The 21298-nt window shown below is 38.3% G+C and overlaps 1 protein-coding gene across 1 annotated transcript; it reads left to right on the plus strand.

The window, feature by feature from the left end:
* The first annotated feature begins 44 nt into the window (after nucleotides 1-44).
* Nucleotides 45-13530, plus strand: LOC139964372 (protein SCAI-like). Its single transcript, XM_071965940.1, has 14 exons — nucleotides 45-290; nucleotides 964-1059; nucleotides 1934-2020; nucleotides 2796-2894; nucleotides 4682-4778; nucleotides 5270-5368; nucleotides 6758-6910; nucleotides 7713-7805; nucleotides 9639-9734; nucleotides 10256-10431; nucleotides 11103-11184; nucleotides 11352-11601; nucleotides 11933-12033; nucleotides 12802-13530. Exons 1-14 carry the CDS (start codon nucleotides 181-183, stop codon nucleotides 12943-12945), a joined length of 1683 nt encoding a protein of 560 aa, XP_071822041.1. The 5' UTR covers nucleotides 45-180; the 3' UTR covers nucleotides 12946-13530.
* The last annotated feature ends 7768 nt before the right edge of the window (nucleotides 13531-21298 follow it).

Consider the following 21298-nt stretch of genomic DNA (forward strand, 5'->3'; position numbering starts at 1 on the left):
AGGTTTGTTGACACTTGACAACTGCTTGCATGCTGAGCGTTTCAATAGGCTCATTGACCTTTCTAACCGGTGATAGAGGTTTCCGACGATAATAAGGGACGACTTACTTAACGACGAGAAACCAGTTGACCACTGATCAAACATATAATGCTTTACAGGTTACATCAGGTCTTTAGTTAAATGGAAGACAACGAATTAGCTGAACAACCTGTTGTAGATGAATCGAGAAAAATCGTCCAAGAGTTTGTCTTCTTGTTGGAAAAGTCAAAGCAATTATTCAATGGTTTAAGGTGCTTTCTCCGTTCCAGCCTATGTTTGTAATATGTGGACTAGTTTCACGAACACAGTTGTGTACTCTACTAACTGCTCTCGATTTGTTTGTAATTTTACCAAACCATGAAGTTGTAATTGAGTAGACTTGAAAAAAATGAGGGTCTAACTTTAGATTCCGTACCATATGAATGGGAAAGCTTACTTCGAATCGGCAGAATAAGGTTAGGGGTTAGGAAGTAGGGTTAGAGTAAGGGGTTAGGAATTAGGGTTAGGAAGTAGGGTTAGGGAGTAGGGTTAGGAAGAAGGGAATAGGGTTAGGGGTTAGGAAGTAGGGTTGAATGGTACGGATTCTAAATTAGTACCAAAATGAGGATTCTTTTTTCTAAAAATTAAAGTCCAGTTCTGTTCAACGGTCATTTTCACATCTTTGTTCTTTCTTTTTAGACTAGAGTTGGAGGTGGGTTGGCTTGAGGGAGTGCTAAGTTCTAGTGCTAAGTTATATGGTACAATAGTAAAATCATCTATTAAATGATATTTGAATGTTATATACACCTTGGTAGTGGGGGGTGGGGGGTGGTCTAGAAACAAATCAATTGAAAAAACATTTATTTCTTGCTTCCTATGAACGGACACATATTGTGTGTTTTGTATTTTGATTTCAAGACTGTGTTTAATGATTTTCAATTACAGAGACCTTCCACAGTACGGCAATATCCAATGGCAGTCCTATTTTGCAAGGTCCTTTGATGTGTATACAAAGCTTTGGAAATATCAACAAGACAACAGGTACTGTAAGTCAAAGGAGATCAATGCCTCAAACCGGAAAGTAAAAGAAAGACAGAAATGATGGCCACTTGCATCAGCAGTCAGTTTCTTATTAAATATTATGTAGAAATAAATTGTTATTAGAAAACTGTGTGAGAAATTTTAGACAATGGTTATTTTTCAAAGAAATTTAGAGCCATCCAGCCCTTATATGGTGGTGGATTCAATTTACTGTAGGCCATTTCTCTGCTGTGTGTTCTCGTCAGAAGACACAGTTCCTTCAACACCGCATTAGCCAGGGAGCAGGCCCCAGTTTCACTCAATACAGCCCAGTCTTTTTACTCATTCCTATTGTCTAAATATTTCTATAAGGTACTGTAGCAATGCATCATGGACATAATTTGTTTGATTCTCTGCTCACCGAAAAGTGCATTCCAGCATCTGATTTGAGCAAATCCTAATGACATGTCTGCACCTATTCCTGCAAATTTGGATCATTTGAGCCATATATTTGTTTACCTAATGCTCTTGTTGGCCCACCCCACCCTCCCCCCATCCCACCCCTCCCATATTCCCAACAAGGAAAATCCACACACAAATTCCATTGTTGTAGCATTTATGGAATTAGTCTGGGCTGTGTGTCATTATTCTAAACTCTGCTGTTTTTTTTTGCAGAGAGAACAACTAATTTATCAATTCTGTTCCTGTGTCAGTATTAGATTTCAAAATGAACAACTGTCATAGTAATCATGATTTATCAGGATGAAAACAAAACATTGAAGAATATATGATTTTCAACATAATATCCATTGTGCTATGTATTTTGAGCTTACAAAAGTTGTGAATTAATTATCAATATTTTTTTTTTTAAATTGTTCTTCCTTTATTCATCTAGAGAGGTTCTTGAAAACGTTTATGGCTTGAAGCGATGGCAAATTGGAGAGATTGCATCGAAGATTGGTCAACTTTATTACCACTATTAGTGAGTTCATGCTTTTTCTTTCTTACTGTATTTTACCAAAATATAAGTTACAGGCATACTTGACGTCCTGAACCAAAACGATAATTTTTCTAAAATATATTTTGAGTCGGTTTCGTAATGAATCAAGACTGGAGAGTTTAATATTTTGTGTTAGGTGACTCGAAGAAGATCGTGAAGTTTTTCTTCAGAGAAATATTACAACGAATAGATTCAAGAAAATCAGGTTATGACTTAAATGAAGTGACTCCTTTCAACTCCCCATTTGGTTGCAAAGCATTTTTTTATTTTTAATTTGAACACCTAGTCTGGCAGTGAAGTTTGTTTGATCTAAGGTTTAACAACGTTCTGACTAAGCCCATCCTGCATCTGTTGAAACCTATAATTGTTAGATACCTGAGTGAAGTCAGAAATGCCATTATGAAAGTCTGTATATTTACTTGATTGATGGCGCTATTCAGTAATAGCAAATTACTACAATAATGTTCAAAGTTATATTTTGTAAGTTATTCTGTGATGTAATACACTTAAAAGCATAAGAATAGAAACCTCTGGATTAAAGGGTTGGGGGAGGGGGGGGGTGTGGAATCAAGTAATGTGAATAAAATTCTGTGCAAAGAGTTATTTTTAATTTTGATTGTTTCCAAAATTGTCAAAGACAGCAAGTTAATAGTCAGTTTATTGATTGTTACATTTTTTACCATATTGGTCAAGTCATCACAGCAATTCTCTTTTACGCTTGCCAATGATACTGTTATTGTTATCCTGCCCGGAACAGTTTGAGAACAAGTGAGACCAACTACCTCCATGAGGCCTTGTCGTTCTACTCAGCGATCAGAGAGAGAGGTTACTTTTCAAAGCTCAGCAAAGAAACAGGGTAAGCTACTGTATGATCCACACAAGTTTAAAGGTTACTCAAAATTGCTCCTAGGATGTCAAATCATAGAAGAAAATAACCCTACTCAAATATCAACAAGTATTTCACCTCCACCATTTAAGCAGTTTTAAATTCCATGGAAATGTTTAATTTTCTAATTGGACACTCCTAATACATTGGAATGTTACCATAGCTAGGAAAGTGCAGTGTTTGAAAATGGTTTTTCGGAATTGTTAGCATGCTAAAACTATTGTGCTAAATTAGTACTTTTTGCAATAAACCTTGAGACAAGTGTTTTCCGACTCATTTGTGGAGCCTTGGAAGTGTAACCTTTGGAAGAAATAGTGTCAAAATGAAAACCTGCAGCACCTGCAAAATCGAGCTCAAGCTAGGATAAAAAAATAAAAAAATAGAGATTTCCTCTGAAGATATTCAGCACCTATTTGTGTGATGCTGTGGAGCAGTAGTCCGAGATGCAGCCTAGCTGCGTGATGCTGCAACCCCTTCAGCATCCTATTTTGGACACCGTACTTAAATAACTAAGCCATCAATACATCTCTACACATGAGAGCTGGTGCTGGAGTATTCATTTTCTTCGTGGGTAAATAAGTTTTTATCCTCTGGCCCAAAATTCAGGCTATTTGCTAGCTAAATGCAAGTGGATTTTACTGCTAGCTGGTAGAAAAAAAGTAGATCAATGACATTATTTTTCTGCCAGTAGATATTCAGAACATTAATATCAATAATAGTCAATAACATGGTAGAAAAAAAGGAGATCAATTGCATTTTTCTGTAAGTAGACATGTAGAACATTAATATCAAAATACTGGAAACTTGATTTTTTTTTTTCAAGTAGATTTGGTTAACCTTTGCACATGTTGAAAAGGTGGCTGAAATTCCATGGCTGTACCCTGAACAGAATTTGTCACCTGCCCGATGCTTAATCTCAACACAAGTTATTGAAATCTAAACTACTCACTACCATTCTAACTGTAACTAATTTTTATCAAGGGAAAGGGGTGGTGGGGAGGGGTTTTGAAGCAGAAGATTTTCACTAGTTTAATACCAAGATTGCGAATCTTATAGTTGATGGTATATGTTAACGTATAAACTCAGTGATATAACACAGCCAGGTACTTTAGATTTAGTTTGACCAATAGGAATCATCAGCGTTTCCATAGAGGGCGCTGTCACATTGGTCCTAACATAGGCCGTAAATATGGCTCTGGGTCCTAATGCATGCGATCCATCCTGATTGCAGATCTCCAAAATTATTTTGTTTAATGCTGTCAAAATCAATCCATGTGCTAGATGTGAAAATATTTTTGAAAAGTTCTTGTCTTCAATAATCATGAGACAAATCACAGGAATCAGTCCAGTATATTTCATATCGGAGACTTGGACACAAGTTCACTAATGCTAAGAGATGAAAGTCAGTTTAGCATATGCGATTGATATACCTCAAAGAAGCTTTCTGATTGGTTGATGACCAGATTTGTGTACAGTTGCCGAGCCAACGGCGGGTAACATTTCGTTGCTAAAATGTCATAGTTATGGGCACTGGTAGAAGAGATGGGTAAGTTCAAGTATTTCACACTTTGTCTGAATGTTCAGGTACTTTGCCCAGAAGTGTACGTCAGAGATTCCTCAAAGGAATTCTCAGTGATTTTCGGAGACTCCTGCTAACTCTTGTTTGATAATTTCAACATAACGTGTGTTGCTTATTTATTTTAAGGCTCATTTACTTTTGTGTCAGATTTTAATTATGTTGACCTTTCAATTCATAGGTCAGAGCTAGTGGTGAAGAAACTGAGGTACTATGCCAGGAATATTGTGGTCTGTCTATTGCTTCGGTTGATGGACAACGTCAAAGAGCTCACTAAGGTACGTGCTATTAACAGTATATAATATACACGGCAAATGCTCTGATCGTCATTTAGTGCCCAATTGCATTGTTGTTAAACAAGAATGAAAACATAATAAAAGGCCTTAAAAAAGTTCAAAGCATGTGGAAAGCTTAAGTGGAATTTATATGGGTACAATTACTTAGCAAATGTTTTTAAGCTAGGATATTAGGCCAATTACAAATTCGTGGTACAGACTGAGGCAAGAAAATCATAGCATTAATACAGGTTTTGTGACTTGACTTGAAAGATTTTGATCAGGCTGCATGGAGGCAAGTGGAGTAAGGTTTGGCTGGTAAAATTGAATTTAATATGAAAGATTAACAGCTACTTTCAGTCAGTTTAGGTTGACTTATCTGATATGTACCAGTTTGACCTTTGACACATGGGAAGTTGATATGGACTATGTTCACCTCCATCGTCTCATGTTGGTCAGAACGTGGTCAAATGTCTTTCCACTTGTCATCTCAGGAGCTGAAGCGATTCGTTGAGGAATACAAAGCCACACCAGATGTTGATGACGGTCCAGAGTGGAGCCTGGTGTTAGGAGAAGTAGAGGCCTTTGTAGAGGTGAGGCGGTGTTAGGAGAAGTAGAGGCCTTTGTAGAAGTGAGGCGGTGTTAGGAGAAGTAGAGGCCTTTGTAGAGGTGAGGCGGTGTTATGAGAAGTAGAGGCCTTTGTAGAAGTGAGGCGGTGTTAGGAGAAGTAGAGGCCTTTGTAGAAGTGAGGCGGTGTTAGGAGAAGTAGAGGCCTTTGTAGAGGTGAGGCGGTGTTAGGAGAAGTAGAGGCCTTTGTTGAGGTGAGGAGACTATATACCGAGTTAGAGGGGCCAACAAGTTAAGGAGGGACACAATGCTCATGTTTTGTAACTTGTGAAGGTTTACTTACACATGATGGTGGTAGCACAGTTGCAGACAGGGAACAGTGGTGTGCAAGAGGGAGGGGTGGAATGCCCCGACAAGTCTGTATGAAGTGCTCCAGTCCCATTCAAAGGAGTCATTCAGATTGCTGTATCAGAGATTTTGTTGGTCTGAGATGTGACCTAAACTTCACAGGTTAGGACTTTTGTTTGGTATCATGCAGCTAGGATCAAAATATCAAGACCTCTAGATTAATATTAAATATGCTGTAATTAGATTGCACGATATATTCATCCCTGCTGATCCAATAGGTATAAAAGAAAAGAGAAAGCCCTCTGGATGAATTTGAAGCATTAAGCAATATGTAACATTTGATCACATCATATCTTACAAAGGATCAAAACATGTAGACATGAACATTATTACTTATACCATAATAAGAATACCTGACGCAGGGATCCTTGCTAATCCAGTAAGGATAGAATACAAGCAACAAACCTTCTGGATAAATGTGTTGCTTAGATCACATCAGACCCTGCAAAGGATCAAAACATCAAGACCTCTAGATAAATGTGTAATACTTAGAAGGCCTTGCAGTTTGGTCCTAACAAATGCTTCAAGGATCAAAGCAGCAAGACCTCTAGATATATGTTTAATGGTCAGAAAGCCTTGTAGTTTGTTTCTAAGAAATATTGCAAGGATCAAAACAGCAAGGCCTTTAGATAAATGTGTGATAATTTAGAAGGCCTGGCAGTTTGATCCTAACAAATGCTGCGAGGATCAAAGCAGCAATGTGTTCTACTTAGAAAGCCTTGTAGTTTGATCCTAACAAACGCTGCAGCCTGTATCAAAGCAGCAAGACCTCTAGCTAAATTTGTGATACCTGGAAAGCCTTGCAGCTTGATCCTTGCAAATGCTGCAAGGATCAAATCTGCAAGACCTCAAGAGAAAGGTTTAATGGTTAGAAGGCATGATGGTAGTTTGATCCCATCAAATGCTGCAGGTTTCAAAACATCAAAGCCCTCCAAGACATGATATAGATGATGATATATACTTCCCTCTCTTTTGTAAGCCGCCATCCGCTGTTGTTTTCTACACAGGCGGATCAATTAGTAACCGTTCTAGACGAAAAGTCACGTCACATAACTGTCACAAACCGTTTCAAAGACGGCATGCTACTCTCTGCCGATAGTACACTGATGGGTCACTTGAAGCTACAAGATGCACTGATTGTGGGCAACTGTCATGAGCAGGTGAGCATAACAACTGAATTATGTCGAATGTTTATAGATTAGCAGCCTGAGTTGTCAGAATATATCCCTTGACAAAGCATAATATTTCTTTGGCTATAGATTATCAGCCTAAGTGGTCAGAATATATCCCTTGAAAAAGCATAATATTTGGTTAATTGGTTATAGATTGACTGCCTGAATGGTCAGAATATATCCCTTGACAAAGCATAATATTTGGTTGGTTATAGATTGGCTGCCTGAGTGGTCAGAATATATCCCTTGACAAAGCATAATATTTGGTTGGTTATAGATTGGCTGCCTGAGTGGTCAGAATATATCCCTTGACAAAGCATGATATTTGGTTGGTTATAGATTGGCAGCCTGAGTGGTCAGAATATATCCCTTGACAAAGCATGATATTTGGTTGGTTATAGATTGGCAGCCTGAGTGGTCAGAATAGATCCATGACAAACCATAATATTTGGTTCATTATAGAATAGCAGACTGAGTGGTCAGAATATATCCCTTGACAAAGCATAATATTTGGTTGATTATAGATTGGCAGCGAGTGGTCAGAATATATCCCTTGACAAAGCATAGTATTTGGTTGGTCATAGATTGACAGCCTGAATGGTCAGAATATATCCCTTGAAAAAGCATAATCTTTGGTTGGTTATAGGTTGACTGCCTGAGTGGTCAGAATATATCCCTTGACAAAGCATGAAATTGGTTGGTTATAGATTGGCAGCCTGAGAGGTTTCAGAATTCTCTATATTGTAACCGCACTCAATATTAATTAATTTCAAACGCTTCTCAATTTCAGGTTAAATTTAGCGAACTGACGTTGGATATGTATCACATGCTTCAAACCCTTGAGAGAGAGCCAACGCTGTCTAGAGATACCAGCAAAGAAGCTGTGAGTAGTCTTACATGCAAAGATTAGCTTCAACCTTAATGTTTCTAGTATAGATGGTGTTACGATACGATCTTCATAAGGAATGGTTCTAACAAGTCAGATGGACATGATAGCTCCGCCAGGCTAAGAACCCCCCTAGAGAGGGCAGTATACATAAATGTAAGTTTTATAAACATGAAGCATGCAACATTTATGTCAATCATTACAGATAGTAGATGCATGTGAACATAGAAACATTTCCAGCTATATTGTGCATATACCTCAAAAGGATGCTTAGTTTCACTAAAACTGAAATAATTTGACTTGTTTGATTTTTTTTTGTGGGGGGGGGGACTCTCTGACTTCTGACTTCAATAATTAAGTGTTCCTTTGCAAGTTTGAGAAAAACATGAAGAAAATGTAATTTATTAAGGATTAGCTTTTTTGTTCTTGTTTTGACTGAACTGCACACTCACTTCTCTGTGACTAGAGCATTTGGTAGAACGGTGACTTTAATATCCTAAACAGGGTACGGTCTGGACTTGTTTTATGTAGAGATCATCTTCACTGCTAAAATAATAAATATTGTGAAAAAAATATTTTTGAATGATTAAAGAGGAACATATTCTGAGCATGTTGGTAAAATTTTTCGAACAATTCCTACATAACATTTATTGAGATATTGATAGTTGAAATTGTCACAGTTCCTATACCGTTTGAGAACAGGTGTGATAGTTGCAATACTGAGTGCAAATTTTTTTTTTTTTTTACATTTATCTTTCACTAACATGTTTGGAACTTATAGATTGGCTAGAGTTCCAAAGGGGGAAATTCAGGTGAAAAATATACTCAAATTAATGACTTTAAGTGTGTTCATATTGAGATCTAGCCCAACTTTTTAGTAGAAAATCGGATAAATTGATCAATTTTCTCTTGAAGATGGTACATAGGAATTGAATGTTAAGTTCACCACAATGTTGAGAATTTGCTTCCCTTTCGTAACCATCAAAAGTCAATTTTGCTCTGAAACTATCCTTTCGATATTATTATTGGTAAAGAACTGACAACAATAACATTGCATGTGTACATGGCCTCTCAAGGCACCCATCCATGCTTCTATGTATTTCATATGATTTCTAACATTATGCATACCCCCTTTCTTGTAGTTTGAAGTTCCATTTTTAAGGGGGTTTCTTATGCAGGTGGGATGACATGTGAATAATAATAGTAATAATAAATTACATTTATATAGCGCTTAATACAGCGTTTCAGAGCGCTTTACAATGTAGGAAACAGACAAAGGAAACCAAGGATAAAATGAAAATAGGAATCAAACAGAAATATTTTAGGTTGTCACATGAAAATAAAAAGGGAGGGAGAGTGCGGGTACGTGGACCAGGAGTTAATTGCAAATGCGCATGATAGGAAGAGCGAAGCGTAACTGTAGTTGACCCGACGCAAAGGAGTAAGAAGGTCAGTGATATATTGAGGGGCAAGCCCGTTGATCGCTTTGTAGGTGACAAGTAGGATCTTAAACTGGATGTGCTGAGAGATGGGAAGCCAATGCAATGAATGGAGTACATGAGTGATGTGATCAAACTTTTTAGTGACTGAGACTAGGCGCGCAGCAGCGTTCTGAATTCTCTGAAGGGGAGCTATATGAGAAACTACAATGAAGTGAAATATGTTACAATTGTTAGGATATGAGCCTGCACACTGTTGTTGCAGTCTGTTTGTAAATAATGTCTTCTCTTCTATTCTACTATTTTATGATAATTATTAATATTAATTATTTTTAAAGCTTTGTTGTAATTTGACTGTTTTCTTTCTTTTTCACATCTTTATTTTTTTCAGAACAGTGAACCAAGACGGAGGAGTAACCCCCATAAATACCTTTTGTACAAACCAACCTTTTCACAGTTCACCACATATTTATCAACAGCTATGAAGGTACAGCAAATATGTAAAATTTTCTTGACTTTTTAATCTTCAAACATTCGTCAGGGGGGGATGGACACTCTGTGACTGCAGAGGGACAAGCGATAATTCCAAAATTACCTGTCTCTGGAAGTTGTCAACACAATCAACCAAAATGGAAACTTGATAACAATTCGTTTTGAAAGCCTGAAATATTGTTCAATTTCATTTCTTTCTTTTCCTGGCAAAATGCCAAAAAAATGCAAACTGACACAGTTTTTTTTTTGCTTTCCGGATGCAATGCACTCTAAAGTTAAATGTAATGTCAGCCAAAACAAAATGGAGATCACAAGAGACAAATTCACCCTCCATCCATCCCTCCACTCCCCTCCCCTCCCCTCCCACACACACAAAACATCTGGATGGCCCCCCCCCCCTACAGTAAGGACATATAGGTGCTAGTTTATTTAAAACGTACTTTCTGATCTCTTTGATCATTCAGGCAAAAACATATTTTATGAATATTTGTTGTTTTGTTCACTCGTTTATTTCAGGAACTACCAGAAGACGGCGCCCTCTTACTTTATCTGTCGGCAGATGCAGCGAGACCGCCTCCTCAAAGCAAGGGAGAAGATGTTGCCTATGATATGGGAGGTGTGTCGACAAATATTAAACAAGACGGACGAGACAACACCAAGAGAAAATCAGTGCTGTTAAAGGATGCTAACTGGTAGGTACTTCCCTGTGTGAGACTCCTCTTTCTGACTCACGGTATGCGTAGGCGGCAGAAAAATTGAAAAACCATTTCGAAAACAGCAAATGGATTTATTGTGGCACATGCATTACTTAATGGCGCCACCATTTTTGGCTAGCTACACTATAAGGTGACTGTATTGTGGTCGGCATAAAAGATTACTGATATTCAGCTTCTTTACCATGTCACCTTGAAAACTTAAGTCAGTGAATTTCAAGCAGCCATGAACTGATCGTCAGACGGCCGACTTGAAACTCTACTGAAGACTATTCCAGCATGAAGCTCACGTTGATGAGCAGTAAATGAACATTTAATTGCGGAGAAACAGGAAGCTGTATGGGTCTGTCTCTGATAGGAGTGTTTGACTGTTATAAATTATGTAGTTCTGATATGAAATCACTTTATCAAAGTGGCAGTAGGTTTCAAGCCTTCCTTAGTTTATAGATATATATTTTACCAGTAAATAGAAATTCAAATCACCACTTAATATAAAGTGAAGATCATAAGACATTAGTAGCCATTTATAGATCAGCGAAACGGTACTAATAATACCTGGACTGCTCTGTAACTTAGGGTTAGTTGCATCATAATGGACTTAATCGAACTTGTAAATTATTGAAACCGTCTCCACATTTGTCTATCATCAGCATACACCCCGGAGATCTTTATCCCTTCACCCGACGGCCACTCTTCTTGGTCGTCGAAAGTCCTACGAGTGATTCTTTCAGGGTAAGTAAAACAGTTTTTGAGTTTTTTTGAACATTATTATATAGTATTATATTAATAATATTATATTATTATATTAGTATTTAATAAATGTCAAAGCGTCTCTGTATGGTATGTGATCATAGACTCAAAATTCTGTTTTTTTTTTCTGTTTTCAATTTTTTCCCCAGAATTTTCCAAACCTGTTTGGACAACCTTTGGTGTCTCTAATGTCACCAAGTAACCTTCCGAATTTCCTTCAAGACGATTCTTTGGACAAAGGCAACCTTTTCACTGTCTTTTTGCACTCGCCATTGGCTGGCTTTTGTTGTGTTAGCTCCATACCAGATGTCCAAGTGGAATTGTGGACAAATTGCCAGGCGATGGTGAATAAGATTCTGGCAGAAATGGACTCCCAAATCGTCAAGTCGAAGACAGTCGGTAAGACAACATACAGCATTTTTGAGAGATCCTGAAATTAATGTACCGAGTTAATACTCTTCATTGCTTGTATTCGATGACGGGGTTTAAAAATGATAATCCGACGCAATTGTTGAGACAAGTACCAGGTTGATCTGTTTGCTGAATATTACAAAATACTGACTCTCAATTCAACTCTCAAATCGTGCTGTGTCGTAATTTACGTTTCTTTTCATGTTTCGTCTTTCTTAAGAGTGTCTGTATGTTTGCTCGATATCAAATTGACAATTTCACATATCGTACCGCTCATGTTTAAACTTTCCCTTTTAACATCTTTTGCCTTTTTTTACAGACGTGGCCTTCAAGCAGTTCTTTAGCGACGACTTTCTGAGGCTACTTATCCTTCGCTTTTGTTTCTGTCATATCACATTGAAGTATCACAGAGGATTTAAGGTACTAGCCTACGTATCTGAGAATGAGGGGGGGGGGGTGGGTGGGTGGGAGTGTGAAATTGGGAATATTGGTATTTAGAGTGGTTTGTTAAAATAAAAAGTTCTTGGCAAATGCTGAAATGCCAGGCACACGTCATAAAATATGACAGAGCTTTCTATCAATCATTTCAGTCACCATGAATCGTGTTTTTTTTGTTTTTTTTTAATTTTTATTAACTCTTCATTGATCATTAGTTTTAGATATATATTGGATCTTCTCTATTTCTCTTGGAATCACCTTCTATGTCCTTCTCTGGTTTGTATAAAAATCAAACGATATGCAATCGATCAACAGTTGCACCGTCATACACTGTTCTATCATTGCCGTTAGACTTCTCAAGAAACACAGGGCATCTTTAACCTAAAGCTCAGTGGTCTAAAATTCACCTTTTTCAAATGAAAAAGGTGTCAGTTTATGCAAATACTTGTTTACAATCTTCCAATCAGATTACTTCTTATGATTATATTCATAGTTTAATTTTTAATCAGGTCTTCTTTAATTAGTAATCACCGATTTGTTTTGATCAAGATGTGTTTTGTTTTGTTATTAAGACTTGATGTAATTTGGTTGCTTTTTAAAAAAAATTTTTTTATTGTTTTTATTGTTTATTGTTTTTTTTTATTGTTTTTTTGTTGTTCTTCTTCTTTTCTTTTGTTAGGGGTATAACTACAGTACTGCTCTGAGATCGTGTCATTGTTTTTTTCTATTCTTCTCTCCTCCTTCCGACAGCATTCAACATACTACCCACAGAGCTTTCCCGATCTCCAGGGCCACGATGTCCTGGAATTGCAGTTAGTCCACAAATTGCTGCTGGATCTAGCAGCCATGTTGGATGTCAGGCCTATTTACCTTGAACTGGGAGATCTGGAGTGATTACTTGAACTAAAGTGAACCGGTCATGACATCCTCCAAGGATAGCTTTGAGAACAATATTTGAACAAAATTTTAAATGCCATTCCTTATCCTTAGTTGTCAGGATGGAGAATTTTTAAGTATTTAGATTGCAGCTGGTTTATACCAAAATTACTCATCTTTGGAAAGTGTTTTTTTTGGATTGCCAGCAAACAGCCCCATCAACTACCACTCCCACACCCCACCCCCCCCAACTTCATTCTTTCTGACTGGATGGGACACACCACCAACAGAGCTTTCCTTGTCTCCAGGGTCACGATGTCTTGGAACCACAAGTAGTCCACAAACTGTTGCTTGGTGAAATCTACCGGCCATGTTGGACCTAATTACCTCAACGCCAGGGATCTGGAGTGATTAATTGAACTGAAGTGACATGACTTTCCTTCTTTTTCCAGGATGAAAATTGTCAGTATTTAGATTAGAGCTGGACGAAAACCAGAATTACCTCAATTTGGAAAGTTTTAAATGATGTTCAACTTGTATTTTACAAATGGAGAGTCAGTGAAATATTTTGAATGAAAAATAGAACTCTTTCCCAAAATGCCACCATTTTGTGGGACTTTCACTTTTTAATCTATTAAGGTTTTTAATCACTAATTTGGCATATATTTGCCTTCCATGTCAGTGTCCATATTATGTCTGACGCCCTCCTGTAACCTGTCATTCCCCCCCTCCCCAGTGGCGGAGCGTCCATACAGTCAGGGGGCGGATGCCCCTCTGACGGACTGAAATGGATTGTTGGCCCCCTTTTCAGCTTCTTACCACTTTTTACTTATTCGCTTATTGACTTTTTTATTGCGCTTTCATCTACCTATTGACATTTGTCACATTTTTGTGGTGTAATTTTCTGACAAAATGTTCTAACAGCTATTTATTCTTCATTTATCTGCAAATTAGCAAGGCGCGGAAAGGGTCATTTCCGGCTATCTAGGGAGTATCTTTACTTGAAAAAAAAATCTGTACGGTCCGCGCCAAGCTGTGGTGGCGCTCCGCTTAGGTATTGTCTAAAGCGCCCCTTCAGACCATTCTCGCCCCCTCTGACCAATACCCCTAGCTCCGCCACTGCCCCTCCCCACCAAGACTGTCCCCACTTTTCAGTGTCCAATGTCTGTTAGTTTGGATAACAGTCTTCAAGAAAAGTGTTAATACAGAAAGCTTTCTGATCATATCACAGAAATAATGTCTGGACATCTTAAAAAATTCACTTTTCCCAACAATTATTCAAAATAACAAATGGTGAGAGAAAATATTACCAAAACCTATTTTTTTTCTGGTGTTTGATGAATAATCACAACTTTTACAACCATGATTGCGTGCGTGTGTGTGTGTATGTGTGTGACAGTGGCGTAGGAAGGTACTTTTGAGTGGGGGGGCTGAAGACTGATGGCCGGCCTGGGGGAGGGGTCTAAGGGGAGGGGGTGTCCCCCTCCCCTTTGGATTTTTTTGCATTTCCAGGTGGCCTCAGATGCAATTTGGTGCAATATAGCACCCACTCCATTTTGTAAACTTAATTTTGTATTTTCACCTGGGCTTAGATGCAATTTGGTGCTCCAAATGAGATTTTTTTCTCATTTGGAAATGAAAAAGGGGTTTTCTGACTTGCGGAGCGGGGGGGCGGAATGATACTTCCGCCCCTCCACATTTTTCACTGGGGGGGCTAGCGCCCCCCCCCCCCCCAGCCCCCCCCCCCCCCCCCCCGGTTCCTACGCCCTTGGTGTGTGATGTCTCACTGGTAAAGAATGCGTGATATGTCAGGTGGGGAAACTTGTATCGATCTCAAACTCTATGCTTGAACTTAAAGATGCCGATTGCTTTTCATGGAGGTCAAAGGTCATTTGTTCCCAGCAGAGCTCGTAACGTGAAAATCTTGTGAATATTGGATGGAAGTATATACTTCTGATGAGTACTAGATGAAGTGTGTTATTTTTATTTTCATTTTCATATCCTAAGGGCCATTCGCGGTAAACACTGGGTAAACTCATTGAAACGATAATGTTTCACAATTTGGATGCATCTTAACTTGAAATACAGATGCACCATATTGACTTTCAAAGCTCTGTGTGTATAGGTGAGGCCAAATGTCATGTAACTGTATCTCAAGAAGGATATCTACAGGCGAAGCTGATTAGCCGAACCCTAAAAAATTGGGTTTTCCCCCTCACATACCTTCGGTGGAAGTTTCACTAGAGAGGAAATATTACTTCCATGAGTCTACAATTAGAGTTCACGTTACGCGGTGAGTCGAGCAGTGTGCCTACGACCACAATGACCGATCAGGGAATTTACCTGTTAAATGTCGCGTCGTCCGTCGAAAAACGGAAAAACAGTATAGCAGTGTGCGGTGATTCACGACTATTCTAACCAAATGTTACTAACGAATGGGGGTAAACTAGTTCCGGTTGTTCACAGCTAACCGTCGTAATTTGCGCTGAGCAGTCAGTCACTGTACGGAGCTAGGGAGAGGGGGGGGGTACGGTATTTTGGGTGGCGGTCAAACATCATTTGAGGTCAGCAGACAGCAGTCAGCATTAACATAAAGTCTGTTCAAAGTATCTCTTTCGAGATCTGGCTTTAGTAATCACAAATGATTTTCGACTTGGTTAGCATAATGTTTGATCTCTAGAGTAAGGCATGTCACCAAAAACAGAACTAGTATTGTTCGATACAGGTGTCAAACGCCTACAGTGAAATTATGACCTTCCTTACCGGTTTCGAACCTCTGGACATACAATCAGCGTCCATGGCCTAGTTGGTTAGATTGTCCGGGCGAGAGGCCCGGGTTCGAATCCCGTATATGTATATATATATATATATATATATATATATATATATATACATAAAGTCTGTTCAAAGTATCTCTTTCGAGATCCGGCTTTAGGAATCACGAATGATTTCGGGTTGATTAGCATCATGTTTGATCTCTCGAGAGTAAGGCAAAATATGTCACCAAAAACAGAACTAGTATTGTTCGATACAGGTGACAAACGCCTACAGTGGAATTACGACCTTCCTTACCGGTTTCGAACCGCTGGACATACAATCAGCGTCCATAGCTAAATGTCATGTAACTGTATCTCAAGAAGGATATCTACAGGCGAAGCTGATTAGCCGAACCCTAAAACATTGGGTTTTCCCCCTCACATACCTTCGGTGGAAGTTTCACTAGAGAGGAAATATTACTTCCATGAGTCTACAATTAGAGTTCACGTTACGCGGTGAGTCGAGCAGTGTGCCTACGACCACAATGACCGATCAGGGAATTTACCTGTTAAATGTCGCGTCGTCCGTCGAAAAACGGAAAAACAGTATAGCAGTGTGCGGTGATTCACGACTATTCTAACCAAATGTTACTAACGAATGGGGGTAAACTAGTTCCGGTTGTTCACAGCTAACCGTCGTAATTTGCGCTGAGCAGTCAGTCACTGTACGGAGCTAGGGAGGGGGGGGGGGTACGGTATTTTGGGTGGCGGTCAAACATCATTTGAGGTCAGCAGAGGTAAATTTGTCAAAAGCCATTATAATATATATATATATTTGAATCCGGTAGGCCCGGGTTCGAATCCCGGTGAAGGCTGGAAGTTTTTTCACTGTTCTGGATTTTCCTTCTCATGAGGTTTTCATTTATATATATATTCATTCGTTTACCTCCATTGCATTAACATAAAGTCTGTTCAAAGTATCTCTTTCGAGATCTGGCTTTAGTAATCACAAATGATTTTCGAGTTGGTTAGCATAATGTTTGATCTCTAGAGTAAGGCATGTCACCAAAAACAGAACTAGTATTGTTCGATACAGGTGTCAAACGCCTACAGTGAAATTATGACCTTCCTTACCGGTTTCGAACCTCTGGACATACAATCAGCGTCCATGGCCTAGTTGGTTAGGTTGTCCGGGCGGGAGGCCCGGGTTCGAATCCCGTATATGTATATATATATATATATATATATATATATATATATATATATATATATATATATATATATATATATATATATATATATATATATATATATATATATATATATATACAAAAAGTCTGTTCAAAGTATCTCTTTCGAGATCCGGCTTTAGGAATCACGAATGATTTCGGGTTGATTAGCATCATGTTTGATCTCTAGAGTAAGGCAAAATATGTCACCAAAAACAGAACTAGTATTATTCGATACAGGTGACAAACGCCTATAGTGGAATTACGACCTTCCTTACCGGTTTCGAACCTCTGGACATACAATCAGCGTCCAGAGCCTAGTGGTTAGGGTGTCCGCGTACAGAGTGGAAGGCCCGTGGTTCGAATCCCGGTGGAGGCTGACAGTTTTTTCACTGTTCTTAATTTTCCAACTCATTACGATTTTCATATATATATATATATATATATATATATATATATATATATATATCCTTATATATATATATATATATATATATATATATATATGTATATTTATATATATATAAAGCATATATATGTAATCCTTTTTAACAAATCCGATCTTTGTATCGGTTTAAAACATCGGTATAAAGTACGACATCGGTATAAAGTACGACATAATAAAAGGACACAAAACGAATTATTGTCATTTTTAATAAAATCATTTTGAAAGGGTGTTTATTTTGTTGAAAACTGCGTTATCAACATAATTCAAGCAGTGTTACTGGCAGTGACCTTAACTTAGCATCCTCTTCAAGTTTCAGAATTCGCGGTTTTCGACCATGACGGATTGCAGGATAATTTCCTGATAAAGGAAATCCTCTGCAGGAGCAAAGTACCCAAAATGGACACAACAGTTATTAAACAAATGGGTACGCATTCATGAATAAGTACGTCTTGAGTTCTTTCTGGAAAGTCGACACATGCTGGATTGTTTTCAGAGATGTCAGGGGAGACTGTTTATAATAATAATATTAATAATTAATAATAAAGACCGTCATTTGACTTTACCGGATCTGGTAGACGGCCTCTTCCTAAAGAGAACAGAATTCCTACCAATATTGCTACGTTCTATATGATAACTAATGACGAACATTACAAAATCATCACAGTACATATGAATGGGTGATATTAAGAATTACGTACTAATTGAACTGATTTTTTTTCAGGAGATAATGAGTGGTCCAAAACTTAGCTTTACTATTCGTTAAAATATCTGCCACAAATTTAGTTTGGTGTGTGCATAATATCCGTAAAAGGTTATGAAATATGGGCGGCTTCTTTGTCCAACGGAGAAATATATGATAACGTTAACAGCGTTCAGCCTGTTACATGTTACAGCCTGTTACAGCCTGTTACATTACATGGGCGTCCACGGGTGGGGGCGGGGTGGAGAAAATTACAAAACGTTGCTCGGCAAAGGCATTGCATTCGGTTTCCGAAATAATAATAATAATAATAATAATAATAATAATAATAATAATAATAATAATAATAATAATGATGATAATAATAATAATAAAAATAGTAATAATAATAAAAAATAATAATAAAAAATAATAATAAAAAAATAATAATAATAATTATTACAACAATAATAATAACCATCGATCTTAAAATATACCCTTCTTGAGAGTGTAACAAACATTACTATTTGATATTTATTATATCTTAAAATCTTTTAGGTATAACTTAAGTAATTATTATTTCAACAAATACTAACTCTTGACAAGTGATTGAAAGACTCCAATTTGTTGTATGGACAAACTCAGGTGTTCAGATGCACTGGATTGTTTTGTTTTTCCGGGAGGGGGGGGGGTGTTTTTGTTTTGTTATGGTCTTATTGTCCTATTGTATGATATTGTGTATTTTGCTTTGTTGTACTTTGATTGGTCTCTTTCTCGGTATTTTTGGGAGCGAAGCACAGGGGCGTGTCCAGGATTTTCCAATAGGGGGGGGGGGGCGTCGGGCATGAATGATCGCCGTCCTGGGGGATGGGTCTAAGGGGAGGGGTGGACAATTTTTGCTTTCGAAGAAGGGCTGAAATGCAAAATGGTGCCATATGCATGGGCGGCGATCCGTACTTCCGAGTGGGTGGGGGGGGGTATGACCTTGTTGACTATCTAAGCGTAGCGCCACTATGAGTTGGCGCGAAGCGTACAAGAAAATTTTGGGATTAACAAACCCTCTAGATGGCTGGAAACGGCACTTCCAGAGATGCCAAGGTCAGATGCTTTATAGGCGGGTGAAAATTGTCTGGTGCTGTTGGTTACGTACACCATCTAAGCGGAGCGCCACCATGGGGTTGGCGCGAAGCGTACAAGAAATCTTGGGATCTTACGGCCCCTCAGATGGCCGGAAACATCACTTCCCGGGTCATCTAAGCTGAATCTATACTGTCTCCATATTTGTATTGTGTCTATTTTTTTTTCATTCCAGAGGAAAAAATATCTTGAAATAAAAAAAATCTCTGAAATTTTGCGGACGCTGTAGCGTTCACGTGTGTCGTAACGGTATTATTTTTCAAGAATCGTATAGGTAACGTTGCTTTCAGCCGGGCATATTTAGCACGATCGGCTTTGAGTAATTTCCGATCCTGGCGGTTCTGAGATAATTCGCATTTTGGTGTGATGAAATGAATTTCACGCTAGCAATGATACACTTTCACAGGAAAAACTCTGTGGGCCTACAATGCGGGAGATTCTTCAAAAATAAGGGAGTTTTTTGGGAAAATGCGGGAGATTCGGACAGGTGGGCGGGTGAGCGGGAGACGACCCGAAAATGCGGGTGACACCCGCCCAAAGCGGGTTACTTGGCAGCACTGCACTTCCCGAGGTTTCCAAGCGGCATATACCCAACTTTAAAATAGGGATGTCATGTCCGAAATATCTCATAATCAGGATCCAAAATACCTTTTTTTTTAATTTCGGGTGTTATTTTGGGAAAATTGCCCCTGTCAATCTTATTTCAGGCGCAACGTTAGAATGTTCGAGAGCTCTTTTATATTATTCGATGAAGAAAATGGCCTCATACAGGCTATTATAGGCCTATACACATGCAATACACAATTACACATAGTTACATCCTAGGTACCGATTGCTAGGGCATCCAGGTGAAACGTGTATTAAGCATTACCCTGGTATAACATGAGATTCTCAGCTGTTCGAGGGAACATGTACGTGTGTAGGCCTACTATATGGCCTATATGAATACTATGAGGGTGCATATATGTACTATATCAATACCGTGGGCGCAATAATACATTTTGTTGTTATAGGGCCAATGAAGCCTACAGTCAACTATTCTTGCTTTATAAAGACGCTTTATTTGAAAAGATCGCACTGCGTTTATGGTAGGCGAGAAATGAAGCTAAAAAAGAGCCGTACATTAACGATGATGCATAAATGTAGGCATGAAAATATTCTTATCCCTGGCATTTGGTGGGGGGATATGGTGTATTACATCCCCTCCACCCATTTCCATGGGGGATATATCCCCCCTTCCCCCCCCCCCCCCAGGATCGCCGCCCATGGCCATATGTGATCCATTTTTCGACCTTAATAATAAGCAACATTTCCAGTAAATCTGGACACAAAATGCACAATTTAGTATGGCTGGCATGTCACTTAGTGTTTATAGTGATAATACAAACACAATTACCATCTATGTTTCTAAAACTATTATGCCGCCGAACTTCGCCAGAACCTTTTTTTGGCAAACAAAAAATAAAGCATACGGGAGGGGGGGGGGGGTTGAGCGATCACCGACATCTCACTTAAAGGTCGTCATCACTTTTTTTTTTTTTTTTTTGCTAAACTTTTTTTTTTTTGGTGACGGCCAATAGGGGGGCGCGCGCCTGTTGCGCCCCCCTGGATACGCCCCTGGAAGCACCCCGTCAAGCCCGCAAGGGTTTTTTGTTCCGCTTTATTCACTTCATGTATTATTCACTACTACTTCATGTTATTTGTTATTTGTAAACGTTTAAATGCATGTTGTGAAAAACAAATAAATAAAATGAAAATGAAATATTTGGGAAAATTTCCGACTCTCAAATTGTAACCATATTCTCGAAATTATGACAGTTTTATATCGAAATTTCCACATGTTCCAAAGAATTTAAAACATTCATATCTACATTTCGATCTTAAATCTCAAACGTTTGACTACTTCATATCTTATCGACAACTCCTTGATATTTCGGGTTTTTTTTCTATAAATATCGGTTTCTTTATGACAAAGTTTGAGATGTTTTATCTCGAAATTGGATTTGTTAAGAATATTGACATTTTATTTCTTGATACATCTTTTTACCTTATAAGGTAAGTACTTAGTCACTGTTTATTCATAGTATGCATGTATAATTCATCAAACCAGATTCCAGATTAC

The sequence above is a fragment of the Apostichopus japonicus genome, chromosome 22, assembly GCF_037975245.1.
Source record: "Apostichopus japonicus isolate 1M-3 chromosome 22, ASM3797524v1, whole genome shotgun sequence".
Classification (NCBI taxonomy): domain Eukaryota; kingdom Metazoa; phylum Echinodermata; class Holothuroidea; order Aspidochirotida; family Stichopodidae; genus Apostichopus; species Apostichopus japonicus.

Bases quoted from the DNA above. Each gene is read 5' to 3' on its own strand.
- LOC139964372 (XM_071965940.1), top strand. From the start codon at position 181: ATGGAAGACAACGAATTAGCTGAACAACCTGTTGTAGATGAATCGAGA. The intron at 291-963 runs GTGCTTTCTCCG...TTTCAATTACAG, and splicing joins CAATTATTCAATGGTTTAAG to AGACCTTCCACAGTACGGCA. The intron at 10,432-11,102 runs GTAGGTACTTCC...GTCTATCATCAG, and splicing joins CTGTTAAAGGATGCTAACTG to CATACACCCCGGAGATCTTT.